General features: G+C 49.4%; 1 protein-coding gene across 3 annotated transcripts in view; it reads left to right on the top strand.

Annotated features, from left to right (window-relative positions):
• The window catches only part of KCNC4 (potassium voltage-gated channel subfamily C member 4), a 50,211-nt gene that overhangs the window by 29,353 nt on the left and 4,272 nt on the right, over positions 1-16,586 (top strand). Inside the window, exon 4 of one of the 3 annotated variants that reach the window (XM_030868975.2) lies at positions 9,186-13,061. The exons of the other annotated variants lie outside the window; for them this stretch is intronic. Within the exon in view, the coding sequence (XP_030724835.1) occupies positions 9,186-9,262 (77 nt within the window). The 3' untranslated portion in view covers positions 9,263-13,061. Of the gene's footprint in view, positions 1-9,185; positions 13,062-16,586 lie in introns of those variants that run through there. 3 annotated transcript variants of the gene reach the window in all.

The raw sequence follows: 16,586 nt of genomic DNA, 5'->3' as shown, positions 1-16,586 counted from the left end.
CTCTCAGGACCCCGCTAGAGGTAGCGATCATTTGCCAGGGAGTCTGGGGGTGGGATTGTGAGAGTAGGGGGCAAGTAAGAAGGCTCCAGAGGGTACCCCTCTCCCTCTGGGTCTCAGTGTGCTGGACTGTGACTGTTAATCTAGTACTCTCTCCACCTCTCTTCCCGGGTTCTTCTCCACCCTTGTCAAGGGTTCTCACTACTGTTTCCCCTTTAATGACACACGCATACTTCCAGGGTCCTTCTGTTCTCTTCACTCTCTCTTTGTGTTCTAATCTGTGCATAGGTAAGTATCTTGTATCAGTCATCCACACTCTAGTGTAAATTAGAGTCCATGTATACTTTATTTCTCAGGATATAGGATTACTAGACCTCATCTCAACTTATGGAATGAGAGCCTTGTTCTCTGTTATAGGAAACCCTAGCACCAGAGAGCTCCAAACAGGGTAGATGATTTTTTTGTTCAGAGGAGAAAGAAAGAAGGAGCTTCTTGTGTGAGGTAAATTAGAGGCCAGGGCTCTATAAGGAATTCTGCTTTGGCTCTGATTAACAAAAAAGAAAATGGAACACAAAAGGGAAATCTGAAGTGATAAGCAATAGGAGTTGCTTCTCGACAGAAGATCTTCTCTCTCTTTTTTGCCCCCTTCCACATTCCAGTATTGAGTTCTCTTCCTGGAAAACTCTTATTCATCCCTCAAGGTCCACACCGCTGTCACCTCCTCTGAGAACCCTTCTTGGATTCTTCCTTTATGCCCTCACTGCTCCTTGTTTGCCCCTCCATTAGAGTACTTACCACAGTATAGCTTGTTGCTTGTTTACTCAGTTATGCATGCTTCACCTTTTTAACACTTCTATCTCCAGCCCCTGCTCAGGGCTTAGGAGCTCAATGTTGAAGGAAGGAAGGAAGGGAGGGAGGATGGGAGGAAGGGGTAGAAAGCAAATGAATTAGCTGCTCACTGCTGACTCTTGTCTTTCACACCTGTCATTGTAGCCCATGTCTGGTTTCAGAATTTGTCCAGAACAATTCCCTGGAATGTTGGGCTCCTTGGCTGTGCCAGCCAAGTCTCCCCACCTCCTCCCCTGCCACCAGGGGTCCCATCCACTCCTTTCGGCTTCCCTGGTTGTGACCAGCTGGGTTTTTCCTTCCTGACATTAATGGCTTAGATTGGCAGTGGAGTCCACTTGGAAGGGCCAGGGGCTCATGTCCTGGTTTCTTCTCCATCTTTCTTCTTCTCAGCCTTCATCAGGGTGTTCTCTTATGAGCCTCATGCCCTCCCCAATTCTCTGAGTGCCAGTCTGGTTGCTCAGGTGTGCACTCTTGGGCACAAGTCCTGCCACATAAGAAGCCACATAGAGAGAGTCTGGTAGGAGTTGTTTCCGTAGGGGGCCCAGTCATGTCCCATGATATCGCTGAGCTTCAAGCTCACATCTGTGACATGGGAATTAAACCACCCCTGCCCTTATCCAAGGGAGTTATAAAGATTAAACGAGAAAGTCGGTGGATGGGGGCTCTGGATCCTCTAAAGCACTACCTGAAGTGAAAGTTATCATTCCTCCAACCTTCTCTCAGAGGCTGGGGAATTCCTCCAGAATCAAAGCGTTGGTGCCTCTGGAAGTAGCGATAGCTCACACCCAGTGCTTATGCGGGCCAAGCGCTGCTCTAAGCCCTATATGTGGATTAATCCTCGGAACAAACCCAGGAGGAAAGGGCTCTTTTAAACACTCCCATTTATGGATGAAGAAATCAAGGCACAGAGGTCCCACAGATAGTGGAGTTCACAGCCTGAGTTTGACCTGAACTCATTCAGCCTGGCCCTGGCCCCATGCTCCTGACCACTGGCTCTATGGCCTCACACAGTCACAGGTAGGAGCTGGCCCCTCAGCACCAGGACTACCACTGCCATCGATTTACTACCCACACTCAGAATGCTGATTCTGGCGGCCAGTGGCCTTGCCACTTATGAGCTGTGCAACCTTGGGCAAATGACAACCTCTCTGAGCGTGGTCTCTCATCCAGGGTATGGGAATAATCCTACGTCTCCTGTAAATTTTACCAGGAGGAATCACTGGAGGATGAATGCGTGAAAGAGCTAGCCCGACTCAGGCAGGTGAATGGTACTCAACGAGTGTCCTTCCCCATTTACATGTAGGGAAACAGGGGAGCGCGGGGTGGGGGGGGGGCGGGGGGATGGGAGCGGGGTGGCAGGGCTAACTTCCACAACAGAAAGCACCAGAAACGCTTTTCCAGAAATGCCTTGCTAGGGCCACTCAGTGTGGGATGATGGGATGGAGGCAGTGTCCTGTTGGATGCAGGCGCTGGGGATATAGGTGCTCGTGAGATGACTCACTGGCGTGGCCATTTCCCTCTTGGTGACACAGTGATACCTGCGTGCTTGTTCCCCAAAGCAGTGAGAAATCAGAGAGCAGCCTGCTGCCAAGGCTACACCTGTGCTGCCGGTGCCTCTTCCCCCTTCCCTTCCTCGTCTCTCCTTCAAGGCCCAGGGTCAGAAGCTGCCCCCTTTCCACACACACCTGTGGGCCCCTGGGAATGGGAGCCAAGGAGGCGGTAAGGTGAGAGGCAGCCTGGAAGGGAGGCCAATTGGGGATCTCAGAGCAGGAGGAGGAGGGAGAGGAAGAGGGAGAAAGGAGGAGGGAGAGAAAAAGCGGGAAGGGGAAGCCAAGGGGGCGGGGAGAAGAGGGACCAAGCCCAGCGGTGGGACCTGACATGAACTGCATAGGCTGGAAATGGAACAGCCGGGCAAACCCAAAACGCTCTGCTTGGGGGTCTGCTGAGCAAGCATGTGAATGCGCAGAACTGGGGGAGAAATTCAAGGAAGGAATAAATCATCACCTCGGGGGCAGGTCAGAACAGGAGAGGTTTATTCTAGCCCAGCCCAGATTAGTCGGGGTTCTTTTCTGAGGATGTTTTCTTCATATAACCAGTATTTTTAACAGGCTGGCTTGGTGGCTGCATTAGCCTGACGCCACCCTGTCCTTGGCAGGTGGAAGGTTTGGTTACTTTGAGACCAAGACCGCTGTGGGTTTTTATTCTAACTGTGGACGCTGCTGGCTTCAGGCGAAGGGATTTGAATTCACTTTCCAAATGGAGATTTCGGAATCTGAGCTGTGTCACAGAATCCCACTTCCCTTATTAGAACAAAACCCAGCTCCGGGATGGGTCAGGACTGGCCTGGGGGCCCATCTCCCTCAGCCCTCCCGGAGCACCACCATGCCCTTCGATGAGCTCACTCCATGGTAGCAAACGTCACCCTGGGAGGTGCCCAGGCCTCCTGAACTTCTGCTGTGGGCGCCTCCTTCCCTGACCACTCTGCCCCCGACCTCTTTGCTCCTTCACCTCCCCCCACCCCGCAGAGCACAGTTTCCATCTTCCTCTGCGCTTCCAAACCCTTTCCCTCTTTTCCCACCTTGGCCCCCATGGGGACTCCCGGGTTTGAGAGAGAATTACTGACTTCTGGGGCCCAGGAACCCCCTGAAATTGCAGCCGAAGCTGTATGTGTGTGAGGGTGAATGTACGTTTTCTAGAGACAGGATCCGGAGCTTTCATCAGATTCTCGGAGGAGTTTGCACCCACCTCCCACCCCACCCCTGCCAATCCCCCTGCCAATACAAAGAACTCTTCGTCTAGCAGTTAGAGGTTGGGCCAGCACAGGCCGTGAAGGCAGCTGGAGCCAGGTGGCCCCGGGCACGGCTTTTTAGCCTGGCCCAAGGAGTCCCTCTCGCTTTGGGACTTTTGCTCCATCGCCGTTTTCTCTCGAGCTCAGATCAGCTCTACTTGGGACTGAATGTGGACAGGAATGAGGGGGCCAGAGCTCCAGCCTCGCGTCCAGCACTGGCTGTGCAATCCTTGGCGACTTGCTTAACCTGGCTGAGCGGCAGTTCTCCATTTGTAAACTTGGGGATAATACTGCCCACCTTAGGTCCTCACAGGCTCAAGTGAGATCCCATGTCTCTACGGCTTAGCAACTAACATTTCATGAAGCTTAATGTCTTTGCTTCCTCTCTTCCTTCTTTCCTGGATGAACTCTAAGGCTCTTTCCACATTTAATAGGTAGACTCCACCATAGGACCTTTTTTTTTTTTGCTGTACACGGGCCTCTCACTGCTGTGGCCTCTCCCGCTGCGGAGCACAGGCTCCGGACGCGCAGGCTCAGCGGCCATGGCTCACGGGCCCAGCCGCTCCGCGGCATGTGGGATCTTCCCGGACCGGGGCATGAACCCGTGTCCCCTGCATCGGCAGGCGGACTCTCAACCACTGTGCCACCAGGGAAGCCCCACCATAGGACCTTTGAGGAGAACTAAACTGGGGAGAGAGAGAACACAGGAGGTCACAGCCCACGAGGAGCTGGAGCTGGAGCGTTAGATCTGGTGCAGGATTGGGAGAGGGAGGTCTGAGTAAGCAGAAGGTCCCCATTGTGGCAGAGAGGCAACCGAACCCCTATCTGATATTTGGAACACAGCTGGTTATCAGACTGGATTTTGGCTTTAACCAAATATTTGACATTTTGTCCAGCTCATTTCTAAATAGGAGGCTGGGGGCTGGGTCCATTTCCTAAGTTCCAGTTCAGTTCTCTCTGCTGCTCTGGGCTTCCGTTTTCATCAGAAGACATTCACACGAAGCCCCATCTGGTGATCAATTCATGGCAAAAAGCCAGGGGAAGCCTTATCTCCAAGGAGATTAGATTAGAATTTTCCTGTGTGACTGGGCGGTTAGTCCTGCACACGGTGATTATATAACCCCCAGTGGGAATAGGACCCTAGAGTTGTCTGCCTTCTCAGACTGGTCACTTGGAAACACATCAGCTGGAAAAAAGCTGATTTAAGACCCCTCGGCCCCTGTATACACCACCAAGAGAGATGATTGCAGAGCTATCCCCAAATCTCTCCTTCCCCACACTGCCTCTCCTCTTCCTGTAGGCCACAGGCTCTCAGCCTGAAGTAGCTTATTCTGTGCCTTTCAGGTAGAACTAGAAGTCAGGGAAGTCAGGTCGCTCTTCTCTGACATTGATGAGGTGGGGGACCAGGGAGGAAATTTCAGAAAATCCAAGAGTTCTTCTTTGTTCTTTGTACTATCCGTGCCTGTTCCAGCTTTCCCTGCCCTTGTCTGACCTGCCTGTTGCAGGACTGAGAGACAGCATCTTAGGGCATGCCCACGAAGTACTCTGAACTTCCCAAGATGTAAAGGGAAAGAGAAATCAAAGCCAGCTCTTATCTCCATCCAGATGACGGGAATCAAAACAGCCAAACCCGTGCCCTTTCTTGCTACGTTTGGCCAGTGGCTGAGTTAATTCCACGCTGAGATCTCTCTTAGCTTGTGCTAAGTTCGCCCTAAAGGCTGCCTGGTTATCAGCGACTAAATCACCAATCCATCAAAGTCACCTTGCAGCCTCCCTCAGACCCAGAGGAGTCTTACTCCATCCTTGCCTCCTTCACCAATGCTTTCTTCACTCGGGATTTAGCATCATATCTGGAACTTGAGCCTAGGAAATATTTTTAGCTACCAGCCATGACTTCTTTCCGATTCACAACTGGGGCAATGAGAGGGTAGGGAATTGGAGAAGATTCTGCCAGCCACAGGGCCAAAGCTCCTTGAGGTGTCTTCCTAAAAGATGAGTCTGGGCACGTCCCTCCTTTTCTGAAAACACTTCTATGACTCCCTGTTGGATAGAGGTAGGATGCCCAAGACCCTTGACCATCTATCTGGTCCCAGCCTAACTTTGAGGCTCAGTCCCTGCCCTCCCTGCCTATACACCTGTGCAAGAGTGTTCTTTGACCTGTGCACTGTCCTGCTTTTGGTTACACTCTTCCCCTTGCTTGGAGTGAAAGCCACTTATCCTTTGTGAAGTCTTCTCTGATCCATCCCATCCCACCAGCAAAACTTTGGGCCCTCACGGCCCCCATACACCTGTCCAAGACCATTTGTTGCACTGGATGGTTATATGGCCATCTTTTAAGGGCCACTGTTTGGACTCACCTTTCCCATACCCCTGCCAACTAGGTCACAGGGACCTAAGTAGGTATGTTGGGAAAAATTATCTGAAATTTAGATAAGGCCAAGGGGATGACTGTATATTCCTTCAGTGTCATACTGAAGCTTTGTATAACAGACATACAGGAAGATTATTTAATTGTCTAGAACTGTGCTATCAACACATGGCTATCAAGCCCTTGAAATGTGGCTAATACCACATGTCAAACTGACAATATCTTGGACATATTGGATTAAATAAAATATATTCTTAAAATTAGTTTCACCTATTTGCTTTTAATGTGGCTACTAGAAAAACTTAAATTACACACCTGACCTACGTTACATACTGTCAGATAGCACTGCTCTAGAGGACAAGTCCATTGTTTGACTTTGTCATTTGCTCTTTTTTTTATTTTTGCGGTACGCGGGCCTCTCACTGTTGTGGCCTCTCCCATTGCGGAGCACAGGCTCCAGACTCACAGGCTCAGTGGCCATGGCTCACGGGCCCAGCTGCTCCGCGGCATGTGGGATCCTCCCGGACCGGGGCACGAACCCGCGTCCCCTGCATCGGCAGGCGGACCCCCAACCACTGTGCCACCAGGGAAGCCCTGTCATTTGCTATTATTAATGAAGGGCTCAGACCGTGAAAACTTGTAGATTTTTGCTGGTAGAGATTCAAATGATATCTGTCCAATAAGAGAGATAATCCCCGTTTTATTACGCTGTAGGATATTTACCAGATTTGTCTCTAACTTAAAAAAAAAAATTATTTTGTTGTCCCTTTCCTTTAAATCTCAGTCCCTTCAATGCTCTTTGAACCAGCTTTGTCATCTTATTGGTTCCCTCGTTAGTTAGTGAGTTCAGTAAAGTCTTTGACACATGTTCATTCCATATCTGTATGAGACTTGTGCTTTTAACTTTTTGGAAATTATACTTATATCTCTTATCTTTTGTACAGCTTAAGTATAGAGACTGAATTATTAACATGCCGGGTATTAAGTAGGGGCTCAATAAATGTTTGTTGAATTAATAAAAAGCACTTGCATAGAATTGAGACCTTATGTTTAAACTGCCAACTACACTTTGCAGTAGGGTCTTCATCTGCCATATGCCAGGAAGCTGGGGATGTAGGAAAGATGAGGTCTTTCCAGGACCTTGAACTATTTAGGTGATCTCCACGAAGATTTTCGATTCTTGGGGCCTGTGATCCCAAGGGGATGCTGGCCAAAGCAGGTTCCTTCAGTCAGCTCAAGGGGAGGTCCTCCCAGCCCCACCCACCCAGAGTGCTGCAGGAAGCAGGGTGCCCAGGTAGGTTTCCCTTCCCTTGCTGCCCCATGGCCTGGGCTCCTGCCAGACTCAGCACTGTGAAGATCCCCCCAGACAACTCTGACTGCTCCTTAGGATCTGGACACAGAGGACTTCTAGCCTCAGAAGCCAGGTCTTCAGGGGGCCCTGGTTAAATCTCTGGGCCCCGAGTCCAGGTAGACAATTGCCAAACCGTGTCTCTTCCCCTTTACCCTCCTGGCCATCTCCACAGTGGGGAAGTCCAGCTGGCAGGTAAAGGTGGAAGTTGACTGCGAATTCCTTGAGGGCAGAAGCTTGTCATTTGCATGTCTAGCACCTGCTGAGCGCTCTGCCCAGCGCACAGTGGACACTCCGTGAATGCTAATCCGCCTCCCCTCCGTCTGCCCTACTCCAGCCTGCAGCCAGCTTCCTTCCAGTGAGCCTGATCTATAGACTCCTCAGCCTCGACAGAACACTGATTCATCGATCCCCTCTGGGAGTCTGGGCAGGACCCCTTGAGAATTAGGCATCAAGCTCAGGCTGGTGACCTTCTAGAAGTGTCACGCCAAGCCTGTCCTAGTCCACTTTCCTTACAAAGAAAAGAGAAGTTGGTAGAGGTTCTGCTGCTGGAGAATAAGAGTAAAAGCAACATTGCTCTTTTTAAAATTGTAATAAAATATACACCACAAAATTTATTATTTTAAGTGTATAGTTCAGTGGCATTAGGTATAATACATTCACATTGTGGTACCACCGTCACCACCATCCATCTCCTTTCCATCACCACAAACTGAAACTCTGTACCCATTAAACAACAGCTTCCCGTTCCACACCCCCCCGAGCCCTGGCAACCACCATCCTACTTTCTGTCTCTATGAACTTGACTACTCAGCGTACCTCATTTAAGTGGAACCATGCGGTATTTGTCCTTTTGTGATTATTTTAACGTAATGTCCTCAAAGTTCATCCATATTGTAGCATGTGTCAGAATTTCCTTCCTTTTTAAGGCTGAAAAAACTCCATTGTGTGTGTGTGTGTGTGTGTGTGTGTGAGAGAGAGAGAGAGAGAGAGAGAGATCTCACATTTTGTTTCATTTTGTTTATCTCTTCATCCACTGATGAACACTTGGGTTGCTTCCACCCTTCTGGCTCTTGTGAATAATAAGTGTGCGAATATCTCTTCAACTTTCAGTTCTTCTGGGTATGTGCCCAGAAGCGGAATTGCTGGATCATATAGTAATTCTGTATTTAATTTTTTGAGGTAAAAGCAAGATTTCTGAGCACCTGTGTTGTACTAGCTGTGAGCTAGGTTCCATAGGACATCTCATTTAACCCACAAAACCACCCTATGGGGTGAAGACTATTGTCTCCACTTTATAGAAAGTGAAGGTTCCAGAAACTAAATGATGTACTCAAGGTTATAGGTAGTGACTGCAATCAAATTCGAACCCAGGTCGGCTTGATTCCAAGGCCACACTCTTCCCAGGCAGCAGGTGATGAAAACAAATACAGTCCTCAAAAGGAGACCACACCTTAAAGCTTAATTCACAATTACACCTTTAATTAACATTTAACACTTTCCTTGATGAGCAGTTAACAGCTTAGCGGGAATCAGTTGCTGACAGAAGAATGGGTCATCACTCCCCCTTTTGTCCTGTCAAAGGAAACACTGTCTTCCAGATGGTTCCCAGACACAGCTCCTCTCTCCCTGGTCTCCCACTCTTTCCCCTCCCACATCACCAGACCTCCCTCATTCATTGGCTAGGCCCACATGACCGCCTGCCCCCAAAGCCTCTTCTCCACCCAGAAGTCTTCCCAGCCACACCCCCAGGAGGGGTCCCTCCTCCTTGCTTCCCTGGGCTTCTGGGCCTCCCTGGACTAGGCAGCCCTGAACTTTGTTCTATTGGTTTACAGACAAACTCCCTCCTGGCTGCACAGTTTCCGTCGTCCCTTTGTATAACCTACACCTACCAGTGCCTGGGGCTCTGTAACTAAATCAATGATTCAATGAGTGATTCACTCAATCAATGACAGTACGGAAGACAGGAGCGAAGAAAGAGAAAGCCAGAATCATCCTCCTCTACTTCACTGTTTGCGTGAGACCAGGCTGTGAGTTGCTCAGAATAATTTTTGTGCTACATTTGGCATCACTGCGCAAGCCTGAGCCATTTTGGGGTTGGAAACTCCCAGGAAAAGCAATGGAATTATCCTCTTGGAGAAATATGCCCACGTGGCTGGCCCAAGGAAGGGGGGGAGGGGCTTTCAGCGTTGGTAGGGATTTCATGTCTGAGGAAAACGAAATCCCAAGGAGCGGGGGAATTCTTTGTGAGGCCTTCAGCACAATTATTCATTCACCCAGTCATCCCACAGACACACACTTCCTCTGAGGGAGGCACGCACCTGGGCACCCTGCTCGAACCTGAGGGAAAAGAGGAAAGTAGGACCCTCTCCTGAGGTGCTGGGCCAGGGGGAGCCGCGTCCTCTGGGAGGGACACGGGGCTTCTCTAGGAGGTGGAAGGGGAGGCTGAGCCCAGCCCACGGGCAGGGAGGTAAGGGGCTGCTCCTGAGGCCAAGTCCCTGGATTGCCAGGATGCGCTGGCCTCACCTGCAGGCTTGGCTAACACTCCAGTCTTTGATGTCAGGACAAGTGGATGAGGACCCCACAACAGGCAGGGAGGGAGCTGGAGCGGTGGGCAAGGAGAGAGAAAGAGCCGGGTATCTGGGGTGCTGCTGCAGCCAGAGGGCAGAGTCACGGCAGGACCTCCCGGCGAAGCCATCTGCCACCCCACCCCCAACCGTGCACTAGTCCAGCTTGGCTTAGAGGACTGTCTGTTTAGAGGGCTTCCAGCTCCACGGGCCACAAACAGGAAAATGATTTGCAGAGAGACAGGATTCAAATTTGATCGGAGGGCAAGGATTTGGGATTATTTGCCCAAGAGAGAAGGAAGCACTTAAGTGACTTGGTCATTCGTGATTATTCGTAAGGTGATAGGATGACAGACAGCATTAACCCAAATGGTCCCCATATCAACCCCATGAGACCAGCAGGGCAGGACAGCATCCCATTGTGCAGGTAAAGAAAACGGGGCACGGAAAGGTTAAGGCTGTCGCTGGCCACTCCGTATTTCATCAGTAAAGGAGATTTGACATCAGTGTTTCTGGGTCCAGGGTCCTTGTTCACCTCGGGCTGCCTCTCCTGACCCAGTGAGGGAAAGGGGGGAACCCCCATCAGGGGGACTTTGAGACCAAGCCCAATATGGGTGGCTCTCTGAGGAGTGGTCACAGGAAAGGGAGGGGGAGGGGGAAAGGCTCTGCATTAACCTGGGGCCTCTGCAGCCCACTGCCCCCACCTCCACTCTTGGTCCAGGTGCCCAGAGTCCAGTGGCCCCGGCAGCTTGAGTGCAATGCTTTTCCCAGGTCTCAGTAGGGGCACTCGGTGAACTCAGTGGCTTCATGGCTGGGAAAGGCTGTCCAGGCTCTGTGATTCAGTGTGCCGACAGGAAAATAAATCCACCAGAATGATTTCTTTTTTCTTCCAACAAAGAAATGAGGCCCGTAATCCAACAGTGACTGCCAGAGGACAGCCTGCTCTGAATTCCTTTCCTGCCTTGGTTACAGTCATTAAATTGGTCACTTGGGTTCAGGGGATGAGAGTGCGCCCTGCAGGACTGCGGTTGGCCTGGTTAACTTGCTGGCTTCCACCTGGGATGGGGTGGACAGAAGCTCTGCTCCCCACTGGGCTTTCCCTCCTGGATACTCAGAAATGCTCTCCCTGGGTCATAGCGGGGAGGGCGGAGGGCTCGACTCAAACCCTTCCTCTCTGATCAAAAACTTTCCAACAGCTCACCTCGCTGGAGTGAATCTGGCGTATTATCACATTCACTGGACATTTATTCTGCCAAATATTTCATGACATTAACTCCTTTAGTCCTGACATCACTCTCTGGAGGAGGTGTGATCCCTCTCTAAAGACAAGGAGTCTGAGGTTCAGAGAAGTGATCTTGTGTGGGTCAGGCAGCTAGCGAGCCGCAGAACTGTGGCCTGGATCTAACACACTCCTCACACTGGTCATCTCAGGCAGGTATTGGTAGCAATTTTTTCCTCAGTTGAGAAACTGAGACTAAGCCTAATTAAGCTCGTTCAAGGCAAACAACCGCTGACGGAGAGACCCGAAATCAGAGCCGAAGCCCAGCCTTTACAGTCTTGTCTCCCTGCTGGGCAGGCTGTCTTCCCTCACAGCACCCTTACCTGTGCTCACTAGGTCTCTCCACCCTCACACACTTCTCCCGCCCCCATCCTCTCCTCCAGCTCGCTGAAGCCAGCACTGAGTATCTTCACAGCCCAGCTTCAAACGGGCTTCTCCGCAAAGCCTTGCCTGACATTTTGGGCCATGTCCATCTCTCCCTTTCTCTCCTTCCCAATCACCCATTGTTTTCATTAAACATAAGGACACTTCATTATGGCTTTGGCTTACTTCACACGGGTAGGCCTTGTTTCGGCCCCCTCTTGCCTTCCCTAAATGATAGGGATGGAGTAGGATAATGAAATAGTCAGTTTAGAAATCCCAGTAGGGGATTAAGGACAGAAAGGGAGTTTTAAGGGAGTTTCAGAGACTGTTGTAAGCTAATGACCACTCAGGAAAAGAATCCAGTAACCTAGCAACAATCTACACTGCCTTGGAGGGAGACCAGGTGTATCCAAGTGCCGGACACACTCAAGCCGCAAACCCTGAGAGTTAAAACACAAGACAATAAATTTGGGGTCTGAATCTTGTTAATGCGAAGTCAGGGAGTTAATAGTCCTTGAAGAGCAGCATTTCTGCATGTAGCCAAGACAGAAATATAGGTGAAGGGGAAAAAAAGGGGAAAAGGGGACATTATTCCAAAACCTGAGATGAATTACCGTATTTTAGTACATGTCACCACTCTTTTGCTGATATACATATGATTTAAATAGCGCCATGACAGTCTTGTTCAAACCATGTAGGGTCAAAGGAGGAACTAATGATGTAAGCTTTGATGTCTGTCCAAGATTGAGGAAGAGGGTGGTCTTCCCTGCTTCCCACTTTTCTTTTGTTTATAAAAATAAAGTCCTCTCAGTCCTTGGGGCAAAGCCTTCTCGCCTGCCCGCTGGGATTTCTCATGAGCATCCTATGGTAATAAACTGACTCTTTGCCAGCCACTTTGCCTCTTGCTAAATTCTTTCTGGACCAAGACATAAGAACCTGAGCTTCGGTAAGTCCTGACACAGGTGAGAGGTTTCAATTAAAAGAACCATGGGTTCCGCACATATGGTCACCTTATCTTTGATAAAGGAGGCAAGAATATACAATGGAGAAAAGAAAGCCTCTTCAATAAGTGGTGCTGGGAAACTGGACAGCTACATGTAAAAGAATGAGATTAGAACACTCCCTAACACCATACACAAAAATAAACTCAACATGGATTAAAGACCTAAATGCAGGTTCAGACACTATAAAACTCTTAGAGGAAAACATAGGAAGAACACTCTATGACATACATCACAGCAAGATCCTTTCTGACCCACCTCCTAGAGAAATGGAAATAAAAACAAAGTAAACAAATGGGACCTAATGAAACTTAAAAACTTTTGCACAGTAAAGGAAACCATAAACAAGACAAAAAGACAACCCTCAGAATGGGAGAAAATATTTGCAAACGAAGCAACTTAAAAAGGATTCATCTCCAAAATATACAAACAGCGCACACAGCTCAATATCAAAAAAACAAACAACCCAATCCAAAAATGGGCAGAAGACCTAAATAGACATTTCTCCATAGAAGATATACAGGTTGCCAACAAACACATGAAAGGATGCTCAACATCACTAATCATTAGAGAAATGCAAATCAAAACTACAGTGAGGTATCCTCTCACACCGGTCAGAATGGCCATCATCAAAAAATCTACAAACAATAAATGCTGGAGAGGGTGTGGAGAAAAGGGAACACTCTTGCACTGCTGGTGGGAATGTGAATTGGTACAGCCACTATGGAGAACAGTATGGAGGTTCCTTAAAAAACTACAAATAGAACTACCATATGACCCAGCAATCCCAGTACTGGGCACATACCCTGAGAAAACCATAATTCAAAAAGTGTCATGTACCAAAATGTTCATTGCAGCTTTATTTACAGTAGCCAGGACATGGAAGCAACTAAGTGTCCATCAACAGATGAATGGATAAAGAAGATGTGGCACATATATACAGTGGAATATTACTCAGCCATAAAAAGAAACGAAATTGAGTTATTAGTAGTGAGGTGGATGGACCTAGAGTCTGTCCTACAGGGTGAAGTAAGTCAGAAAGAGAAAAACAAATACTGTATGCTAACACGTATATATGGAATCTAAAAAAAAGGAGTTTCTGAAGAACCTAGGGGCAGGACTGGAATAAAGACGCAGACATAGAGAATGGACTTGAGGACACGGGGAGGAGGAAGGGTAAGCTGGGATGAAGTGAGAGAGTGGCGTGGACATATATACACTACCAAATGTAAAATAGATAGCTAGTGGGAAGCAGCCACATCGCACAGGGAGATCAGCTCGGTGCTTTGTGACCACCTAGAGGGGTGGGATAGGGAGGATGGGAGGGAGACACAAGAGGGAGGAGATATGAGGATATATGTATATGTATAGCTGATTCCCTTTTTATACAGCAGAAACTAACACAACACTGTAAAGCAATTTTACTCCAATAAAGATGTTAAAACAAAACGAAACAAAGCAAAACACAGTGGGTTCGAGTCTCCTCCTGAGTCAGGGATTGTGGGTTCAAGTCCCGCTGTAGAAGGAGTGCGGTTTCATAAAGAGCAACAACCAATCATCTGAGATGTCATGTTGCTTCCAGCCCTGAGAGGTCAACTCTAGATGTTACAAGTATCTACCATATCATCCAGCACAGTGCCAACCACAAAACAGGTGTTGAATAAATTCCACACATTTGTGTGTTACTGTTCAAAGCATTTGGATATCCATTGTCTTGATGAATTTTCCTGAGAACCTTGTGAGGTGGGTATACAGGTTCTGAGGGACTAGCTGTAGCTAAGGTGACTAGCTGGTTAGTTGAAGAGCAGAACTGGAACTCAGATTTTCTGTTCCCACGTGGAGGGCTCTTTCCTCTGCCGGGCCACAGATGTAGGATCATCTGTTTCCTGAAATGGTATCCCTGGTCAGCTGAGTTTTCTCTACTGTTTCTTCCTCCACCCCAGGACCCCAGCCATGAGAAGGGTCCCGCTGGTGTCTTATTGAGGGTGTTATCAGATGGGCCCTGGGGGCAGCTTGAGTCAGAGAGTGGGGGATGGTAAGAAACATCTCAGGTGAAGCCCCCAGTGAGTCCAGCAACTGGCAGGGCTGAGGTCCTGGTCCAAGTGAGGACCCTCCCAGTAACCCCCAAAGGTTCATGCTGGGTCTTGGTCTGCAGAGTCCCTGTCCCACCCCATGGCCCTGCAGGGAGCCACCAGTAAGCACAGGTGATCAGTTCCAGACCAATCCCCAGGTAGCCACAGGATGCTTCCTCCAGCAGAGGGCAGGGGGTGGGGAAGGAAAACCACCCAAGACCTGCTATCACCTCACACGTAAGAGGAAATAAGGCGGAAGGAGACGCCACTGCGGTTTTTCCCACAGAGTTGCAGGAGGGAACCAGAAGCAGAGCTGCTGCCTCGGGCAGTGGATGCTCCCATCGGGCATATCCAGAGCTGCTTTGCCAAAAAAGAGAATTAGGTTACATGGTTACATTCTCAGCCAGACAGCCCAAAGGATCTGGGGGGCATCCAGGAGCCCAGCCCCTTCTCTCTGCTCCAAGCCAACCAGTCAGCTGCAAGGTCTGACTCCCTAAGGCTAGAAAGGCGGCAAGGGTCATGGGGGCATCCTCACATGGGTCATGGGGGCATCCTCACATGATCTGGTGCATCATGTGTGGGCTCTTCATATGACTGCTTAGCCCCTACTGTGTATCCAAGAGCAGCCCCAAAGAGTTGGGATCACTTTCCATTTCTCCGTCTGTGGCTTATCCGCCTTGAGGAGGAAGCCAGTGTTGGAGCGGGGACCAGGGCTGGGTATGTGACACCTGCTTTTTGAGAGCAGCCCTGGCATGAACTGCTTGCTCGAAACTTTGCACAGCTTCCTGCTCTGGGAGATGCAGGATTAACTGAATGACATGTGCAGTGATTACAGGATGGCAATGGGGTGAGGGGAGGACTGTCTGTAGATCCTGCCAAGGAGACCAGGAATTAATTCAACCTGTCACTTACACTGAGCTCCCTTAGCAGGTGACTGGTGCAGGAACCTCATCTATCCCCAATACAGTACATCATAGCCATAGCCCGAGCGCATACTGCAGAGCGGGCCAGAGCCTCGGGGAGGCCCACAAAGAGGGCTGTTACACTGGGGTAAACAGGCCACAGCCACGGCAGCAATGCCGTTAGATTCCATCCCATGACATTCGATCCAGTATTCGCTCACCACCTGCTATATGCTGGGAACACTGCTAAGGTTATATGTATTGATAAAATAATCTTCAAGTTGAAGAAGCTCACTCCAGGTGTACGTGTAGTATGTCTGCACTTTTCAGGATAATCTCAAAACATTCTGTAAATTCTGCTAAAAACAGAGAGCATATGCATTCTTTTTCACACCTGTAAGCCCTGTGCCTGACACAGAATCTGGAACGGAGTATGACTTAATGTACGTTTGCTGAATGAACAAATGAACAAATGCCTGGATCATCTGAGTTGGGCCATCTAGTTCACGGGCGCTCCGCAGAGAGTCAGGATTCACTGTGCTCTGCTGGCTGTCCCTCCACAACCCCTTGGTTTCCTCTCAGGAGATCCTCCTCACTCCTCCACCTTTTTCTCTCTAACATACCCCCACCCCCCAGACCTGTGCTCTGCAATTTTGCATTCAGCTCTCCACTCCCTGTCCCCCAAGCCCAAGTTACCAAAGATAACTAATGTTAGCAGGTCAGAGTCAGCACAGATGCACTTTAAGATGCTTAGCCTGGCTGGAGAGCCCTAGACAGAGCTGGATGTATTTTTAGCTCTTTGGGTATCTGGAAAGGTATTGAGATGCAGTCGTTGTTACAGACACCTTGGCAAATCAGTATTCTGCTACTGGCCTCCCCACACCAGCAGTTTCCATTCAGTGTCTCAAAAGCAAGGGTTGCCATGGAGATTGAGCTGCAGGGCAACTGAACTTCCTGTTGGGAAACAGCGGCACAGGTAAAGGTCTGAGCCAATGGGAGTCAAGGAGCTCCATGGATGGCCACAGCTTCTGCTCCTGAAGGCAAATGATTGC

This window comes from Globicephala melas, chromosome 1 (genome assembly GCF_963455315.2).
Source record: "Globicephala melas chromosome 1, mGloMel1.2, whole genome shotgun sequence".
NCBI classification, from domain to species: domain Eukaryota; kingdom Metazoa; phylum Chordata; class Mammalia; order Artiodactyla; family Delphinidae; genus Globicephala; species Globicephala melas.
The sequence above is the reverse complement of the archived record's forward strand: the minus strand, read 5'-3'. Positions and strand labels throughout refer to the sequence as shown.